We start from the raw sequence: 21,628 nt of genomic DNA on the forward strand, positions 1-21,628 counted from the left end.
CTCATGGAACTGGTCTCCCTAGCTACTTTATGTATCCGTCACCCATCTTCACTCTATCAACAGGATTACCGTTCTGTTAACAAGTACTAGGCTGGTAAAAACAGAGAAGAACTCTGTGGTAGAATTAAGGAAAGGCTGGAAGAAGCTAAGGAGGAGAGCCACCAGTCCGGACCCCTGAGATTTCTCAGACACTGGGCCACCAACCAGGTAGCATACACCAGCTAATATGAGGCACATATACAGTAGAGGACTGCCTGGTCTACTTTCAGTGAGAGAACATGCACCTAACCAGTGAGAGACTTGAGGCTCCAGGGAGTAAGGAGGCTTGGTGGGGTGTGGGAGTGGCGGTGTGTGTGGGATATCCTCTTGGAGATGAAGAGATGAGAGAGAAGGAATGAGATAGGAAACTGTTGGAAGGCAAACCAGAGGGGGCAGGGTGGATAATGACTGTTCGGAATGTAAAAAAGATCAAAGATTAGAAAGAGAAAGAAAGAAAGAAAGAAAGAAAGAAAGAAAGAAAGAAAGAAAGAAAGAAAGAAGGAAGGAGGGAAGGGGGAAGGAGGGAAGGAGAGAGAGAGAGAGAGAGAGAGAGAGAGAGAGAGAGAGAGAGAGAGAGAGAGAGAAGAAAGACAGTAAACTTAATGTTGGCAGACAGTGGATTTGAAATGCCAGGAGTAGTTGAGTGTGGCTTCTGGTAGAAAGAAGTTGTAGAGGCCTGTTTTGATGGGCTTTTAAAAGGTATTTAGGCAACATTTAAGGAAGGGGCAGTTTGTAGAAAACAGAGCAAGCTGTCTGTGGTGACCACTAATTCAAATGAGTACCTCCCATCAAAATATGCAATGTTCACAATTCCCTTGGTCTGATTAGCCTTAAGACACTTTTGATCACATGATTTAGGGCAGGGGTGTTAAATTGACCTTTGAAGAATTCCAGAGGCTAAATAGTAAATGGCTTGTTAGCTGAGTCAGTGAAATCACAGGGGGACAGGTATGATAGAAGAAACATTATCATAATCCAAGGAGCAAAGGAGAGGGTGGGTAAATATGGACTGAGAAACATGCCTCAGGTTTAACCAACAAATTCTTGTCTTAACTTTTTCTAGTCTGTCTATTTTTGTGTAAGATGGCCAGATATAAGAAAAATGGCTGTTTTGGCTGTTACCACTGCATATGACAATGTGGGGCTCTGTCCTCTCTTGAATTTGGCATTGAGAATAATAGCTAGTAGTCAAGAGGAGATTTTATGTGACGGGGTGATAAATAATGAAATATTACGTTTTACGGAGAGTCTTTGCCTAATTTACTCTACTTAAAAAATTCTTCATATGTTTCTCCTGTTAGCTACAACATTGTATTTCAAAGTCCATTGGCTCAGTTCTATTTTTTTTTACAAAGGAAATTAACTTTTGTTAAAAGCATATAAAAACTCTCCTGAGAGACAGAGCCAGAACATGTCAAATATAGAGGCGAATGCCAGCAGCAACCCACTAAACTGAGGCAAGGACCCCTGATGGATGAATTAGAGAAAGGACCGAAAGAGCTGAAGGGGCTTGCAACCCCATTAGAACAACAATGGCAACCAACCAGAGCTCTCAGGGACTAAACCACTACCCAAAGACTATACATGGACCCTGGGCTCCAACTGCATAGGTTGGGGCACCAGTGGCAGGGGAAGCCCTTGGTCCTGCCAAGACTGGAGCCCCAGTGTAGAGGTTTGTTGGGGGGGCAGTAATGGGGGGTGAATGGGGAGGAGAACACCCATATAGAAGGGGAGGGAGAGAGGTTAGGGGGCTGATGGACAGGAAACTGAGAAAGGGAATAACATTTGAAATGTAAATAAGAAATACCCAATTTAATAAAAATGAAAGAAAAAAAGCAAATAAAAATATAACTCACATTTGTAAAACTGACACCAGATTTTAAAATATATATCTTAGAATTGTCATTAATACACAGCAACACTGACGAATAGCCTGTTGTCCTAAATTTTCTAAAATGATACAATGAGTTTTATCTTCAGTAAATTAAAGAATTTCAGCCCAATTATAAAATAAAAAAAAAAATCCAACCAACCAATAGTGTTAGCTGATCCTAATTGTTTAAGTCTGAGATCTCCTACCCAATTTAATTATATTCAAAATAGATGAAATGACATAGCATTCTTCTGTAAGGGAACTTCTTGGTACACTTATTACTTAAATTATGGAGGTACAATTTGGTTAGAGATGGGGTACTTGCATTTACAAGATCAGCTTTTCCATATAATGGCCATATAATTTGTGATAAATTGATTTCAGTGCCAGTAAATGATGGATCGAATGGAGAAATAGCATTATCAGCTAGCTGTGTAGAAAAGTACATTAGTCTCAACTCGGAGTTCTCACCAAAGTTACATAAGTAAGTGCACCTTAGATAAATTTTAGTTAATTACTGGCCTGTCTCTCATTCTTGTATATCATGATACTCTTGCCTATCATTGGTAATGATTTTGATAAAATGTAAAGCAAAAGGATTTTCTGTGACAGAAAGAAACAAAACATTTATGAATATAATTTTTAATCTAAGACCTGAAAGTTATTCTAACATTTAAAAACAATCATCTAAATGCTTGCCTGAATGTTCAGGATTGTAACCCTCTAAAAGTTTCCTTAACCTCTAAAAATAAAATAGAATTATTTAAATTCCAGAGAGGAATCCAGTAACCCAGACTCTCTTGAAAGCTAAAGGGCTACTATTAATAATGACCTAAAGGAATCAGTCACCTCTTCCATGCCAAATTAATAGTTGTAATTAGCTCTGGCCTGCCTGAAGTTTTTTGTCTGTCTTCTTTTGAGTTTTTCCTGATGCATTTGCTTCTGGACTCATCTCTTATCATCACTTACTACTATCAAATCGCCTACGTTACTCTGACAGATGTAACATGAAATTTTCCTATTTTATCTTGAAGAACAAATGAGCTTGTTTTAATGCTGCTATTATGCAGGGACAGTCACACACCTGTCAGCCAAAATGAACTACTGAACTGTTCTGCTAATATGGGATCAGATACTACATCCCCATGACCAGTCCATTTAAGGCTAGAAGACATTCTCTTCATCATCTCTGTTTCATTCAATTTAGATAATATTTCTGTGCTTTTGCTTATCACAGAATCTTCTTCCTGAAATGGACTGTGTCCATGGTCACAGCGGATCTTCTAGAATCTCTTTCATTGGATCTTTTCATCTACCTCAGATTCTCCTGATAAAGTCTCATTCTTCACTTTCTGAGGATGGCTTTTGGCATAATGAGGATACCTTGTGGGACCCATGTTTTTTCTTCCAGGTTAGGTGATTGATGCAAAAATCATCATAGGGAAAATCATCTCTTTTCCTTCTATAATTATAGTCTTAAAAGTTTAATTTACACTGATGAGTTTCAGTAAATGGAATTCAATGCGGAGATCAGATTTCACTGTGCAGAAAAGTTTCTGCATCATTCCTATACCTCTATCCCTTAGATTCTCATATTTAGAAGGGTGAATCAATCGTGTTCTACGTCTGGATATTTGAATTTCTGAAGAGATCTACTATTCTTTACACTATATGTGAACCTCTTGGTCTTAAAAGATTGGCACAGTGTGCTCTAGATTGTACATATAATTAATTGTCTTTGGGAATTCTGGAAATTGATATGTGTTACCTAGATTACCCTGAACTCCCAACTCCAGTGAGCTTCATGAAGGCAGTCATCAATGAAGAAAACAAAAGCTTTCTATGACTCTACCTGGATAGGACTTCTGGAAGCTTATGCATGGGTTCTATCTGACTTAGCCCCATGTGCACTTTTCTGTTGTTCGTGGCAATTGAACACAGTTGTGGGTACAATTGTATACTTGGGCCTGAGGTTCTCAGTGGATCATTGAACCTGGAAATGGTTTGAGGAATCATAAATCTACATTATTCAGTAATAGTTAATCATTTTCAACTTTAATTGGATGTGACACACCAAAGAGGCAAACTAAACATTGTATATGTGAAGGCCGAAGTTCAGAGAGGACTTAGTAGAGAAGAGACATCATTGGTCTGGTAACCACTGTCTTATAGGGTGATGTCAAGATGAAATGAAAAGGAATGCCAAAAAAAGTCAACTAGTTAAGAGTTCTCTTTCGATTTCTTGGCCAACAGGATGACAGATGCACTTCTCCACCATATCCTTCCTACCATGAGGACCTGATGCCTCTGAAACTGTAAACCAAAATAAATATTTCTCTTGAGCTATTCTCTAATGTATTTTGTCATAGCAGTAAGAATTGATGAATTACAACTCACAGACCATATCAAGCTCAAGAAGAAAGAAGACCAAAGTGTGGATGCTTCAGTCCTACCTAGAAGGGGAAACAAAATAATCATCGGAGATAGAGGGAAGGAGGGACCTGGGAGGGAGAGAGGAGGAAGAGGGAAAAAAGGGGGCTGGATCAAGTATGGGAGGAGACAGGGGAGAAATGCAGGTCAGGAAGTTGAATGGAGGTGTATAGTGGTGGGGGATGGGGAACTGGTTGTAGTCACTAGAAAGTCCCAGATGCCAGGAAAGCAAGAGGCCCCCAGGAACCAATAGGTATGACATTAGCTGAGATACCCAACAAAGGGGAAAAAGAACCTGTAGAGACCATATCCAGAGGTTAGGCATGGCCTCCTCATTGAGGGATGGGGCCACCCACCTAATCTCAAAAATATTAACCCAGAATTGATCCTGTCTAAATGAAACACAGGGATGAAGAGTAGAGCAGAGCCTGATGGAAAGGCCATCCAGAGACTGCCACACCATCCCATTGGCAGACACCAAATGCAGACACTATTGTGGATGCCAAGAAGTGCTTGCTAGCAACAGCCTGCTATAGTTGTTCCCTGGGAGGCTCTGCCAGATCCTAACCAATACAGATGGAGATTTTTGCAGCCAACCATAGGACTAAACACAGTGATCTCAATGGAGGAATTAGGGGAAGGACTGAAGGAGATGAAGGGTTTTGCAAGCACATAGGAAGAACAACAATATCAATCAACTAGACTCCCAGAGCTCCCAGAGACTAAACCAACAACCAAAGAGTACACCTGGAGGCACCCACGGTTCTAGCTACATATGTAGCAGATGATGGTGTTGTGGTTTGCCCTGAAGTTATCTGTATTTTGATGCTAACTCCACTGCCCCAAGGACAGCAACCTAGTCACTACTCAGAAGTCAGATGACTTCACCAGAACCACCTCCCCATTGAATTTGTAAAGTACAGGTGAGGGGCAGGTACAGGAGAGAAGGAGGCCTGTCATTGGAAGAGAAGGAAGGATGGGCAGGAGAGAAGTTTAAAGGAGGAGGAGGAGACTAGGAGAGAGAGGAGGAGACTAGGAGAGAGAGGAGGAGACAGGAGACTGAGAGAGGGGAGAAGCCATGGCAGGTGATGTTAAGATTCTGCTCTGTGTATTTACAGGTTGTTATCAATGTTCCTAAGGGATGGATGGTACCGGGCTTTGTATGTTTAAGTGGGCAATTATATCTTACCAATTGGGTCAAAGATTATTGTGTTGTGTGTTCTTTAATGTGTAGATTTAAGTAATGTAATGGAGTGTGGGGCAACTGGTCTGGGCCACCGTGAATTTGGGATGTGTTTCCGCCAAGATATCTAGCAGATATCTTGGGCACTGCTGTGCGAACCTAGCAGGATAAAAGACAACTACTCTTTTTTATTTTTATATTTTTACAACAACATAATGGCCTTGTCTGGCATCAATGGGGAGGCCTTTGGTCCTGTGGAGGCTCAATGTCCCAGCGAGGGAGAATGTTAGGGTGGTGAGGCAGGAGTGGGTGGGAGGGTGGGTGGTGGAGCACCCTCATAGAGGCAGAGATAGAAGTCAGAGGGAATAGGGGGTTTTTGTAGTGGAAACAGGTAAGGGGGATAACATTTGAAGTGTAAAACTATAAAATAACCAATAAAAAGAATTGACTGTGATACCTTTTCTACTTTACTTATTTATTCTTATTCTCATACTGTTTTTTTTCTTTGAAGATGCTCTAAATAAACTCAAGACATCCTATTCTTTTGATCAACTCAATTCTAGAAGAACCCATGGTGCTTCTGAGTCAATTAAACTATTATTTTGGACCCTGATCTCTAGCATTTTTATTCATAGAAACCTTGGTCAATTTTTGTCCCTCCAACTAGTATGTATTCCATCCAAACAATTTTAAATAAGTGTGTACACATGAATAAATTGGTGCAATGTTAATCATTTTCAGTTTGTATACAATAGTTTTTGGATGTTTAAAATAAAATAGTATATTGTCTCATCTGTTCCACCCTGGGTCCTACTATCGAGAGGCAAAAATGTTCAGTAGTTAGATGTTCATTCTTGTGTTTACCTCAAGATAATGAAACGGTTTATGCTAGTATTCCTCTTGTTACTAACTATATAGGATTAATGAAGAATGGTATGCAGTACTCAGAGAAAATATTGCGTCTTCCCTTCCCTCTACTTAGATGGGAATAAGCACACATCCAGTTACAGGGGGAAGATTAAGCAGTTACTGGCCAGGTCACTGATAAAAATTATAAAGTCTCGTGTAGGCATTTTAGTTAATGATACTTTTAATGTTAAATCGAAATAGTTCCCCAAACAAGCAGCATTTTCACTGTTGATGTTTGGATCACACTAACTCCAACAAACTATTACTTTCAACCCTAATAGTTACTATTTCCATTCTTTTAATTAATTTCAGTATTTCTTATATACATTTCGAGTGTTATTCCCTTTCCCGGTTTCCGGGCAAACATCCCCCTCCTCCCTCCCCTTCTTTATGGGTGTTCCCCTCCCCATCCTCCCCCCATTGCCACCCTCCCCCCAACAGTCTAGTTCACTGGGGGTTCAGTCTTAGCAGGACCCAGGGCTTCCCCTTCCACTGGTGCTCTTACTAGGATATTCATTGCTACCTATGAGGTCAGAGCCCACCGTCAGTCCATGTATAGTCTTTAGGTAGTGGCTTAGTCCTGGAAGCTCTGGTTGCTTGGCATTGTTGTACATAAGGGGTCTCGAGCCCCTTCAAGCTCTTCCAGTTCTTTCTCTGATTCCTTCAACGGGGGTCCCGTTCTCAGTTCAGTGGTTTGCTGCTGGCATTCGCCTCTGTATTTGCTGTATTCTGGCTCTGTCTCTCAGGAGAGATCTACATCCGGCTCCTGTCGGCCTGCACTTCTTTGCTTCATCCATCTTGTCTAATTGGATGGCTGTATACTATTTCCACTCTTAAATAAAATAAAGGATGGTGGTAGGGTATGCAGATGAGACTCCTCACCACCTTACACCTTGGCAGAAGAGGAAGCCAAGAAAGGCTAGACGGCAGAGCCTGAGAAGAAACCTCAAAGCTGGTCCCCACTGCTTCTCTTCCTTTAGCTTTGTTTCATCTCTAAACAGGCTACAATCTCACCAAACATATCCACCAAATAGAGATCAAGTGCTCAAGCCCATGGAAGTAGTTTTCTTCTTCTTTTTTTTTTAAACACTCTAGATTGTATTCCTCTCCTGGTCCAAGTTCTGACTTTTCCACATACCATACCTCTCCCTAGCACCTGTCTTCACAAGAATGTCCCCACCCATCCCATTCGACCTCTAAACTCCCTGGGGCCTCCAGTCTCTTGAGGGTTAGGGGCATCTTCTCTGACTGAACCTAGACCAGGCAGCGCTCTGCTGTATCTGTGTTGGAGGCCTCATCTCAGCTGGTGCGTGCTGCCTGCTTGGTGATTCAGTGTCTGAGAGATCTCAGGGGTCCAGGTTAATTGAGACTGCTGGTCATTTTTATATACACACCAGAGACTTTCTTCAGCATTTTGAAAATGGAGTCAGGGGGCTACGGCACTGAGTCTTTGGGTGAAATAGTCATTCCATTCAAGGATGATAAAGCAAACACTGTCAAATCCTAGTAAGTGATTCTCCCTGTGCTCACAACTGCATCAGTAGTGGCTGTGAAGCAAGGAAGCCCACTGACAAACTTTTCTTATACAACTGTAAGACAATATTCTTAAAGAAACAACGCATAGGGCTGGGGTGTACCTCAGCAGCCTAGACTCACAAATATACTTCTTGACTTCCTACAATTATGACTCAGTTATGAGAGTGGATTGTGCATCATTAATCAAATATAATTTACTAATAAGAGTAAATTAAGAATGACAGCAACAAATTCACCAGCATTTGAAACTGATGTGTAGAGGAATTTTAATCCAACAAGATGGCTGCTCTAGGATCATATCCAGAGACCTTCTTGTTCTATATGATCTGGATGGGATAAAGATGTGCCTTGGATTACAATATGGTCTGGCTGGTATACAGACACATCCTGAGTCTTTAATCCTTTAATACCTGACAATTCAAGGTAAGATAATTTTATAAAAGGAATCATCATGATTGAAAATGATGTCTATCTAATTGAGGAGCAGATAAAATAACCAATCAGAGAAAGATTTGACAGAATGAATCAGAGATAGGATATGCCCAATTCATACAAGAATAGCATAGGAAAGACAGGCTACTTAAGGGAGCAGTACAGAGATTGGGTGTTGGGGGTGAGCTAGGGGAGGAGTCAGTGCAGGTAGACAAAACAAGCCAAAGAATGAGAAGGAGCCAGATTAGAACAGATTGACAGTTAGTTGAAGACAAACAGATCAATTCAGTCAGAGTCTGAGAGAAGCCAGTTTGAGTGTTTTAGCTTAGAGAGTTGTTTGAGCCACAACAGCTGAGTTGAACCAGCCAGGGTTCAGAAAGAACTAGAAAGGTTGAGCGTACTTGTCAGTAAGCCTCTGAGAAGACAATTCCACCTGTAGAATAAAAGTACTTCTACCCTGCTCCTTAGTTTTAACAGTTTATAAAAGATTAAGCAAGAACACTACATTTGGGTCACTCATGTGGAATAATGTCAACATTATGAAACAAGAGCCCTGGAAAAAAATCACTGATGCCACAATTTACTTCATTTTCCATGGGATAATAATGAAATAATATTTTGCTCATAGGTTCATGCTATAATTCCTCCAAATACAATTTCTCCAAACTCCTGCTTATTTTATTTATTTGCTATTTTGAGACATTGCTTAGGCTTAGATCAGGGTAGTTTGGAACTTGCTACATAGCTCAAACTGGTTTAAACTTTTCAGGTTCCTCCCAGCCTCTCCATATTTGAAGTACAGGTATAAATAGACCACCATGTGCTTATCTGCAGTTTAGTGGCTTTTGTTCTGCCTCTAACCCACCGATTTGGAAACAACACCCTCTTAGTTAATCAAATTTATATATTTAAGTAAAATACACGTGTATCACAAACAAAGGAGGAATTTTGATATTCTCAAAGTTATCATACCCTCTTAGGTGATGCCTTTTCCTACACATGAAGAAGGGCATCTAATTGTGCTACAGATCGGGCACTGAGTTCACTCAAGATTTTCAGTCTGGATCACACATCAAATCTTGATCTCTTCTCAGATTGTCCTGTGCTCTCTTCCCTGTGAAATTCGTCCCTGTTTGCCAGAGAATTTACATAAAACCTTGACCCTTCTCACAACCTTTCCCCAACCCTGTTCCTTACAAGGCAATTGGATTAAAAAACAGGAGCAGAATCCCTAATGGTCTCTGGAAGCCTACACAAGAATATTTTAGAACAAAGCATACCAATACCTCAGATGCTTTTGTGTTCTTAACAAAGTTGTGAAATTAGTGAGGACTGTGGGACCAGAAAATACTTTTTAAATATTTTCCAGATTCACCGTCTCTAATTCATGTTCATGTCCCTAGTTGAACTTTAACTCAATTATAAAACAAAATCTATAGCTGCAGTCTCAGCCTAGAGGGAAAGTCTGAACTGCTAATCAATGCTAATTCCTCGGGCCTAATTTAATTACAAAGCAACATTTGGTGCACTTACTAGGTGACCACACAATGAAATGGGAGCAGTATTTACAGAGCTCCAGCTTGCTCATGTACAGTTATGAGTCAGTCATGTACAAAGCTTGGATTTATACTAAAGATTTGCTCAAATTTGTACACTTGTCTAGGTAAGTCAGTCAAAGTATGATGTTACACCTTTGACAAATGAGTACTGGTTATGGTGTGTACAAGGCCGATGTACTGGTAGATGATATGTCCTCATAAAGAAAGGTATAGACAACTGGACATTATATGCTTACTTCCTAGCTGGTTTAATTCACATGCCTTATCAATTTGTGTTCGGTCATAACAAACAGTATTTTGTAGTACAATTGGACTTGTCTAACATAGCTTTGTTTTTAACATATATTCCAAAGAAAGAAAAAAAATCCGACCACTTATGATACTAAAACTTTTCAGCTGACAAAATTAAAATTAATCACAGAGGTTATTTAAATAGGTGGTCCCTCCCTTATATTTTCTGTTTTCATAATATCCATTGAGATATTTGCATGAAGCAAGAGATCTGATTATTTTGTGGATGGCTAAATGAGGACAGAAATTTGATGATAATTTACTTCTGTTTGAGATTTTTGCTTCAGTAAAATACCCACTTTGAAACACTCGGGACTAGAATACCTTCCTAGCAATTTAAACGTGTAAGAAAATGTATTTGAACCGAGAAATGAAATTAAGAAATAGTACCAAAAAGAAAGTTAAATATCACTGTTTGACTGTCAACAACTAAGCATATAATGTACACTCAGTCTAAATTACATTTGAGGTATGAGTTCCCAGTCATACTTTGAGAGGCAAAGGTTATTATTTTTTTCTTTGTTTTTTTTTTCCTGTATGCCACTATCAGAATGCCAACCACTGCTTCTTTTCTTCTGTGCTTTAGAGCAGAACAGGGGAAAGTTAAAGTTAGGTTTCAGCAGAGCTTATTATAGCTCCATAAAAGAAAACAGAGGACATAAATTCATCTTGAAAGATCCGAAGTAGCAATCTCCTTCTCCACGGTTCAATGTCAGGGCCAGCTCAGATTCTACTCAGTGTTATCCTGAGTGGCTCCTGCAGACCCCGGACAGGATGACAATCTGTGTTTAAAAGGTGAAAGGCTAATTTCTCAGTGATAGTGATGGGTTTTTTTTTTCCCACCTCAGAGAATTCTTCTTACTACTGAACAGCGACTGAGCCACAAGAGGAGACAATTTTGCTTGCTGGAAGAAAGTAGGATGGAGGGAATTATGCCGGCTGCCAGATGTTGCAGTGCCTCTAAGGAGGCACCAGGATGCTTCTGCATACGTTGCAGACAGCATAAACTGTCAGACCATGGGACCCTAGGGTTCAATGCTCATACTTCACTGAGATGCAGAGTCACAGGATTTGAGAGTGAGCAGGACCGTTAAAGATGATCCATCAAGAGGGCTTAGACTGTGACAGCAAGAGTGTGGCTCAGGAAGTGCTGAGCATACACAGAAGGGTCTCCCAAACAGAAGTACCATTCTTAGGAAGGATGTACACTTTTTATATCAGCTATCACATCCGGACATGATACCTTCCTAAACAAGAATGAAGTGTAAAATACACAGTTATACTGTGGTTGATGATCTCTGTAGTCAAAAACCCTACACTCGTTCAGCCACACCTTTGGAAGGGAGGAGACACTGACTTCAGGCCACTGTGCTGTGATAAGCCTTGTTGTGTGGGGGCTCGGAAACTAAATTACATCACTAAGACAGATCAAGAAGGAATGAAAGAGTTCTGGAGTCATGCCGTCAACCCTTTTGCTTATTAACATTTAAGAGTCAAGTGTGTGAAATAATATTACTTTACAAATTGTCCCTTCTTTTTCTAAATGTGTTCTTTGAAACATTCTCATGCTAATGTTAGTGTATCTGAACACACCCATCTCTTCTACCTACCTGGGCTCCAACTGCATAGGTAGCAATGAATAACCTAGTAAGAGCACCAGTGGAAGGGGAAGCCCTTGGTCCTGCCAAGACTGAACCCTCAGTGAATGGGATTGTTGGAGGAGGGCGGTAATGGGGGGAGGATGGGGAGGGGAACACCCATAGAGAAGGGGAAGGGGAGGGGCTAGGGGGATGTTGGGCTGGAAACCGGGAAAGGGAATAACAATTGAAATGTAAATAAGAAATACCCAATTTAATAAAGATGGAGAAAAAAAACTGAAAAAAAAATCAGGGGTATTGAGCCTATGGAATGATACTCACAATTATTATGGAACTTCCACAAGTCTTGGTATGTATGTTCATACATATACACATGGAAACACAGAAAAGAAACTGAAAAGGAAGGAATCTTGGGTGACAACTACACATGAAAGGAAAGTAAATATGAATAGCCATTTGATAAGTGAGCATTAAAACAAGATTCACTACTGATTGCCAAAGAATAAGTACTGGAAAAAGTGGACATGGATTCCATTTTGAAGATAGTACTGTAAGTGTACAGTTTATAGGGTGCTATCAATACTGGGAAATAATTCTTCTATGTGAAAAGTTAATTTTCACCTTAGTCTATACTGAGCTTTCAGTTAATGATGAAATCCCCATAGTTAAGCTAGCTGAACATCAGGAGAAAATTAGACTATTCGCCTGAGAAATCAAGAATGTTAACTGAAAGCATCAGGGATGTTATAAGGTTAACAGATTTGAAAAGAGGGAGTCATCACCGGCTGGTTTTGATTTCTGTTCAGAACCAAGAAAGTTATGGAATGATAAATGGAGGGACTCCCAATGTCCCACATTGGTAAATACACTCCTGAAAGGCTTTCCAGAATCCTCAGGACATATGCAGACCAAAGGGTGTGGTGTCCTTCAAGAGCTTCAACAGTGTGCTTCCGTGAGACTAGACTAAAGGAAGGGGAATTCGAGCAAATGTGCTCCTTCTCATGGTGTTCATTCACCATGAGTAATAAAATTCTTTGTCCCTGAGTCAAGCACTTCCTGTCTTCTGCCAGAATTGGTGAAACTTGGGGCAGGAGAATTTGAAGGCCTTCATACAAGAGACATTTCCAAACTTTTAGCAGTTCTTGACAGAGAGGTGTGCAAATCAATTGCTACATAGTTTATGACAATAAGAATAGAAGCAGGGGAAATGCCCAATGGAAGAAGGTTGTGTTTTAAAGTTGTAGAATATAAAAACAGCGATTAAGATACAAAAACTGTGGTACATTTACACAATGGAGTACTACTCAACTATTAAAAACAATGACTTCATGAAATTCTCTGACAAATGGATGGAGTTAGAAAATATCATCCTGGGTTGGGGATTTAGCTCAGTGGTAGAGCGCTTGCCTAGAAAGCGCAAGGTCCTGGGTTCGATCCCCAGCTCTGAAAAAAAGAAAAAGAAAAAAAAAAAAAGAAAATATCATCCTGAGTAAGGTAACCCAGTCACAAAAGAGCATACATGGTATGCACTCACTGATAAGTGGATAATGGCCCAAAATCTCAGCGTATCCAAGATATAATTTACAGACCACATAAAGCTCAAGAAGGAAGACCAAAGTCTAGATGTTTCTCTTAGGAGGGAGAACAAAATACTCAAGGGAGGAAATACGGATATAAAGTGTGCTGCGGAGACTGAAGAAAAGGCCATCCAGAGACTGCCCCACTTGGGGATCTGTTCCAGATACAAACACCAAATTCAGATACTATGGCAGATGCTAAGAAGTGCTTGCTGACAGGAGCTTGATATAGCTGTCTCCTGAGAGGCTGCCAGAGCCTGACAAATACAGAAGCCAATACTCCCAGCCAACCATTGGACTAAGCATGGCATTCCCAATGGAGGAGTTAGAGAAAAGACTGAAAGAATTGAAGGTGTTTCCAACCACATAGGAAGAACAACAATATCAAACAACCAGACCCCTGAGAGCTCCCAGAGACTAAACCACCAACCAAAGAGTACATGTGGAGGGACTCATGGCTCCAGCTGCATCTATATCAGAGCATGGCCTTGACGGACATCAGTGGGAGGAGAGGCCCTTGGTCCTGTGAATGCTCAATGCCCCAGTGTAAGGGAATGTCAGGATGGGGAGGCAGAAGTGGGTGGGTGAGGGGGGAAACACCCTCTTAGAAGCAGGGTGAAGGAGGATGACCTAGGGGTTTCCAGTGGTGAAACTGGGAAAAGGGATAACATTTGAAATGTAAATAAATAAAATATCCAATAAAAAAGGGGGAAAAAGGAGAAAAAGATGAGAATAATTAATAAATGATATTTAGTATAATGGCTGCAATTATCACAACATCCTATGATTGGTGGCAATAGTATATGAATTAGTTTAACATTTATATTAAATCAAAAAGGAATTTTAAGTTTGTTCTGTTTAAACAATTAATGCCAGCAATTGAAAGGGAGCCATGGTCTCACAGGTGGTATAAAGGAATTCCAGTTCATTGTAGGAGAAACGTGGGCTGCAGTGTAATTGCTATCCATGGACTACATGAAAGATTACAGAGACATAGTGAATGACAATGGAAGTTTGGTTTTATTTAGAACACTCTCATCCAAAAAAACAATAAAATAGGAATTAAATACAAAAAAAAAAAAAAAAAACCAAAGTGAAAAGGACTCTGTTTATCCACAGTGGAATGCGCTAAGAAGATTCAGGAGTTACACAATGGAACTTCTCATCCATGAAGAATACTAGAATTATACTGTTTTTATGAAAATGTAACAACTGAAGATAATTGTGTTGTGTGAATTATGACAATCACAGGAAGACAAATATCACATGTTTTATCTTATTTGTGATTTCTAACTTTTTATAGAGATCAATGTCTATAAATTATATGTCTATTTGAGGTGTCTATTTGAGGAATGAGGCAGCGTAGGTGAGCCAAGGAGACTGACGGCTGGAGAGAAGAGGAGAAAGACTGCTGAGGAGTAAATGTGCAGACCATGACCTGACAAAATTTAAACAATGAATAACAAATATACATATATATATAATTAAATATTATTAATAAAATCACAAAATAAAATCAATATTCTGGGTAGTTAATCTCTGTACTCAACAACAATGCATGAGAGACAGACAGACAGAGAGAGAGAGAGAGAGAGAGAGAGAGAGAGACAGAGAGAGACAGAGAGAGACAGAGAGAGACAGAGAGAGACAGAGAGAGAGACAGAGATTTGCTTTTAACATAAGGTAAAATCACATCCTCCAGATTGAGTAGCTTTTCCCTGAACTGTGCTGAAGCATGCGTCTTACCATCACTGTTGATGCATACAACCTCTTGAACTTGAGTGCCGGGCCCACAGGCTTTTCCATTATCTGGTTCACAGTCTCCGAGTCTCACCGATTTCCAGTCATAGCAGGATGGCTCTTCACAGGGAATGGCTTCCAATAAGTGAGGGCAGTTTCCAGTTGCCCCAGAACCTCCAGTAGGCTCATTAGTAATGCGCCGCTTCCTTAATTTGAATCCTGAGTCATTGGGGAATGAAAAGATGTACTGTTAATGCCATAGTTTTAATATTTCAGAATGATGATTTAAACCCCAGAGTGAAGGCTGGACAAAAGTAGAGGGTAGAAGTTATGTGCAAATTAAAAACCAGTGTATATATTCCCAAATTTAAACTTAATATGAGCCATGAGACATTTATTGCAAGAAAAAAAAGGAAGGAAGGAAGGAAGGGAGGGAGGAAGGAAGGAAGGAAGGAAGGAAGGAAGGAAGGAAGGAAGGAAGGAAGAGCGGAAGGAAGGGTCAAGAAGAGTGCAAATAGTTTATGGTTCAATTATACCACACAGAGGACTTCTAATCCAGCAACATGGCTGTTGTGACAAGGGATCATATCTGAAAAACTTCTAGTCCTAGATGACTTGGTCAGAATACAGACACACCTTGGATTACAGTATGATCTGGTTTGTATACAAACATGCCTTTATTGTACATCTTTAATTCCTGACAATGAAGGTAAGATTAATTTCTAAAACAAAACAGCCACATTTGAAAGTGACATCTAATTGAGGGGCAGTCAAAGGGACAAATCAGAGAATGATTTGACAAAGTCACTCCCAACTCACATGAGAACAGCAAAAGAAAAGGGAGAGAGAGAGAGAAAGAGAGAGAGAGAACGAGAGAGAGAGAGAGAGAATGAGATGAGGTGTGACAGAGGCAATTTTACCAGGACAGTTTGAAAAAGAAGGGTTGCAGAGAGAACAAGCTAGACACAGGTGAAGACAGAGCAAGACAGAGAGTGAGAAGGAGCCAGAATATTAGAATACATTGCCAAACTTAATATGAGTTCAAGCAGAACAATTCAGTAAAAGCTGAGAAGCTGAACTAACTCGGCCAGCTTGGAAGATTAGATTGTATGGATCCTAGAAGCTTCTAGGTCTATATCTAGGAATAGTTAGAAGAAAGAAATAAACCTCATTCTCAGCCCAAGTATTGACACACCTTGGGTGTGGCTCTCATCTCATCCCTTCATCTGAGGAAGCACAGCAACATTTACAACACCCCTCCCCCTTTATACCACTGCCTTTCTCCACACCACATTCGTTGTCTCTTGCTTTTTAAAGCTCCCTTCCACTGGCCATGGTCCTTTATTAATTTTCCAATCTTTATGATAGGCAAACATACATTCACATATGATTCCAATCTAACACCCAAAAGTGAGAGGAAAAAATGCCACATTTGTTTTTCTGAATCTGGGTTACTTCACCTAGAATCAAGGATTAAATGTTGGAAGGAATGGAAAGGATATGCAGAGATTAGAGGAGGAATAGATGAACCCAAAGACCTTTTGAAAAAGTCACATGGTAACCAAGTAATGTACCATTCTTTAAAAATACATATATACATTCATATATTAAAAGAGTTTATGGGCTGGAGAGATGGCTCAGCGGTTAAGAGCACTGACTGCTCTTCCAGAGGTCCTGAGTTCAATTCCCAGCAACCACATGGTGGCTCACAACCATCTGTAATGGGATCTGATGCCCTCTTCTGGTGTGTCTGAAGAGAGCATGTGTATATTCACATACACAAAATAAATAAATCTTAAAAAAAATTTAACTGATGTTCTTATAATGGAAGGGTATTCCAACTAGACAGCACCACATGCTACCATAAAAGACAAAAAAAAAAAAAAAAAAAAGCAAGCCCAAGCATAGGAATACAGGAATAGGTTAAGGTTATTTCTTTATTTCTTTCAAAGTTTTTGGTCACTGAGTCCTATAGACTTTCAAACATTACAGGTTATTACCAGTGCTCTTGGGTATCATGCAGAACTTGATGGCAAAACATTTTTGGTAAAGACACCACTATGTAAGTGAATCAGGGAACGTGGAAAAATCTAAGCTTATATCAACCTGGAAGGTTTAACCCTATTTAAACTTTCTTAGAGCTAGAAGGTACTATGCAAAGGACCCAAAAATAATTAGTAACATTTATTTTACCTTATGTGAACCCTGAAAGCTAAAGTAATGACTAGCCTTACAAGACATATCTATCTACTGTCCATAGTAGCATGGATATCACAGGAGTAGCCAACCACTTTCTGACTGGATTTCAGGCTAATTCCACAAACTGGACGCCATACTTGACAAGTCACCAGGTCCAGGAATCTGAAACAATGAAGAACCTAGGCCTTAGGGAAAAACCTGAAACTGCTCTTCTGCTAAGTGGACATAATATTAAAACAACTCCTAGTGACTTATCATTACACATAAGAGAATAAGGAATCTCTAAATTCTCAACAGAGAAGCTTCTGCAGAGAATAATGATTGACAAAAACACTCACAGCAGGTCAAAGTACAGAAAAAGAGAATGATAGATGCTCAGTCCTAAGCCGTCTTCCCCCAGCTCACAGACCTTTGTGATACAGGAGCGAGAGGGAGTGAATGACTGTTAAGAAAACAATATTTCCCAAATATAACATGACCATTGTTCATATAAAGTTATGGTAGTTTTGATAGAATACATGAGACTTACAAAGTTGCCTCAATGGCAGGTATTCTAAACAGGTCATGTCAACATTACATACCTTTTTTGCCTTGCTGGTCATTACAATTTTCATAAGTACATGGTCCCCAGGCAGACCAAGGTGAAACCTCACATTCAATTGGACAAGGAACGTGGCACAACTGTGTGGTGTTAGGAACAGGACCAGTGCATAATTTTGAGTCCACTGGTTTTGAAGCTGTTTGGAGAAAAATATAGATATTGCTTAAGAACAAGGCAAAAACAGATGTTATGCTCAACAACATGAATCTTATGTGTAAACAGAGGAGAGAATGTGTGACCGAGCCATTAGCTTAAGATTTCTTTGCTACATCCCAAGAGTAAAGGCATCGTCAAACAAAACTGGATTAGATGTCTGATACATTGCTTGGGCCATGAAGTTAGTAAACTGAATGTATCTCTCCTACTTAGCAAAATAATCCTTCAGATGAACCCTGAACAGCTATAGTCAAATTCTAGACAGAATGCTGCCTTAGAGCACTGGGCATGGCAGGAAGAAGACATACCTTTACTAAACAAACAAACAAACAACAACAACAACAACAACAAAAAACAAAACATTGAGGGACTTCTGGTAGAATAAAATCCTGTCCACTTTGCTCTACTGGTTTGATAAGTGCCATTTGGATGTATAGGGAAAGATGATCAAACTGTGTGACTCTTTATTCCCAGATTCAAGAATAATCCAATGACGTGCATATATTGTGCCCACCCTATTATATGGATATCTGCTAAGGAATCCAACTTACAATTGTTTGTGCTCACTCATAGGTTGGTCAATGAAGTATGAGTTGTATGCCCTTTGGTTTGTTTATTTTTCCATGTTTCTGATGACTACTGATTATTTTTGTATACACATATATTCAATAGTTAATGCGATGACATATTCAGCATACTGACTGGTTAGGATGAATGATCCAGGAAGATATAAAAAGCTCTATAGACAGAAGATTATCTATGTGTTTATTATCCATCATCTATTCCTCCATCACTGATTGCTTTCCATTAACAGATATAATTACCTTTGTTTAAAAAATATTTTGGCTGCATCTTCCTTTTAGAAAATAACTCTGGGAATGTGGATAGCCCACACTTGTAGACTACAGAACATAAATAAGAGGTGCTGTGTATTTTTCATTCCTGTGGGGGAATGCTGTTGAGTTTCTATGTATGATTGCATCTAGATACTCATATGGAACTAAAATAATTTAATCTATATATCTAACTTTTAAATAAAAGCACTGAAAATGGACATGTGTTTAAAAGCTGTAAGAAAGGTTATAAGTACTTTTGTGCTGCAGAAGTTTCTGTACATAGGAAGACATCTAAAGGAAATGAATTCTCTAGGCTACATGACTCCTCTCATGACTACACCAGATGTTCAGAAAAATATGTCGCACTTTATTTTTGTTTTTTTTGTTTTGTTTTGTTTTGTTCCAGAAGTGCTTACTCTTCCATTCCCTGCACACACTACAGTGGAAATGATTGACAGGCACTTTAGCTTTGGTCAATATGAAGCACAGAAAAAAATTCTTGCTCAACTTTAGGCAAGTTGTAAGTGTATTATAATAGCAGCCAAAGCCAAGGATGATAGATTTTATTGCTTTCTAACAGGGAAGGTGTTCAGCATGTCAGTGGTAGAAAACAAAGGAATAAGTGCTTCATTTCTCAGGATATAAAAATTCTAGACAGTAATGATGCATATTTTGCGGAAACTGAATCTTTTTGAGGAGATCAATATACAGAAAAGTGTGTGTTATGAAGTCCAAGTCACTGAGAATGAAAATCCTTGTTTGAAAATATTTCACACGAAAAAACTTTAAACTAGATCTTTTATTTCACAGAGAACTTAACAGCGTATCCATCATCCCCCTTAAAGTTATGGAGAAAAAAAAAGCCTCTGAAACCTTAGGACTATTACATAATATTGAAAATAATAGCTTCTAAAGATGAAGTGTACTAGTCATATAATTCTGAGAAAAATAAGCCTAATAAATTTATTTTATACAAAAACTTGAAAACGTTAAAGATGTTAAAATTGCATTCTTTTGATATTATAATATAATTATTTCATCTTCTTCCTTTTTCTTCTCTTTGACCTGTCCCATAAGTGTCTCCTTTCTCTCTTTCAAATACATGGTCTCTTTTTTCAAAAAAAAAAAAAAAAAAGCATACTTGGGCTGTTCCAAGGCCCATAGCATATATGTAGCAGAGGACTGATTGCTTTGCCTACCTTCAGTGGGAGAGGAATCCTATAGAGACTTAATGTCCCAAGGAATAGGGGTGCCTCTCAGTGGCAAAGGGGATAGGGATGGGGTAAAGAATTGTGGGAGAAGGAACTGGGAGCAAGGGACAACCTTTGGGATGTAAATAAATAATTAATTAATTTTAAAACATATTTTTAAAAATCTACCTGAAATTTAAAAAAAATCTATGAAGGAAAGGAATGTGAAGGAAGCGTGGGATACCATGAAAGGACCAGGACTTTGACTTCTAGGAATAAATGAAAGAGAAGAATCCTAGATCAATGGCACAAAGCAGATCTTGAGCAAAATTATAGAAGACGTACGTAAACTAAGAAAAGATACAGTTATACAAATACAAAGAGGCACACTCTACACCAAACGGAAAACAGCAGAAAGGAAACTATCTACAGCACACCATAGTTATAACTCAAAGTATATAGAATAAAGAAAGAGTATTGAAAACTATAAAAGAAATACATATGTGTGCGTGCGCACAAATGCGTGCACACACACACACACACACACACACACACATACACACACACAGTCATATAAAGGAAAATTGCATTAACAGTTGATTTTTCAATGAAATCCAGGATAGCCTGAAGGAATGCATTCCAAGTTCTGAACTGCTGGTCCAGCAAGATAATCTGCCATCATGGAAGAAGATAGAAAAGCGCTCCATGATATAAAGAGCCGTAAAACATTGATATCCAGCATACCCTAACAACCATTGTAAGTACAACACAGGAAGCAAGACTCAGGGCTGTAGAGAGGAATAGACATAGCAAACAGACAGAAGAAAGTAAATAAAGCCAAAAAGCTATAATTACTGAAATGCAAAGTAGCACTGAGAACACAAACAACAATAACAAAACATAATAACAGCAATCAAGAGCTACCTTTCAAAAACAACTTTAAATTTAATTGCCTCAATTCTCCAATCAAAGGACACAGGCTGGATAAATGGATCAAGAAACAAATTTCATATATCTATTAGCCTTGATTTTCATTCAAGCTATCTGTGGTGGACCAAAGACTCCTCTTTGGAGAGTGTTCATGCTGCTAGGATAACCATTAGAATAGTGTTGAGATCATAAATCAGGTGTTTGTAAATGTTTCTCAATTACTTGTTTCATTAGAGTACTTAATACTAGGCTATTCAGTTGAGTGCTATTCTCTTAGGAATTACTGAATTTTTAAAAATCTGCCTTTTGATTGGTCTACTGTAGTGTGAAAGTGATCATGGATACATTTCAAAACATATACATGGTTGTTCTATAACATTACAATACAGAAGTTTTGTGTCCTGATTTAAAGAAGAATGTTCTTTTCCTGTCTTTATCAGCTACAGATTCTAGTTTTAATGTCACAATTATGGAGGAGGAGAGAATGAGAGTGCGTGACAAAGAAGCTGGCATATCAACACCAAGAATGCTACTTTATTGTATTTATTG

The 21,628-nt window shown here is 39.1% G+C and overlaps 1 protein-coding gene across 1 annotated transcript in view; it reads right to left on the bottom strand.

The window, feature by feature from the left end:
* The window catches only part of Thsd7a (thrombospondin type 1 domain containing 7A), a 438,249-nt gene that overhangs the window by 158,426 nt on the left and 258,195 nt on the right, over positions 1-21,628 (bottom strand). The window contains exons 5-6 of the mRNA NM_001191970.2: positions 17,948-18,103; positions 15,174-15,386 (exon numbers count right to left, since the gene is read on the bottom strand). Coding sequence (NP_001178899.2) covers positions 15,174-15,386; positions 17,948-18,103 — 369 coding nt within the window. The remainder of the gene's footprint in view (positions 1-15,173; positions 15,387-17,947; positions 18,104-21,628) is intronic.

Source organism: Rattus norvegicus, chromosome 4 (assembly GCF_036323735.1).
Source record: "Rattus norvegicus strain BN/NHsdMcwi chromosome 4, GRCr8, whole genome shotgun sequence".
Lineage (NCBI taxonomy): Eukaryota > Metazoa > Chordata > Mammalia > Rodentia > Muridae > Rattus > Rattus norvegicus.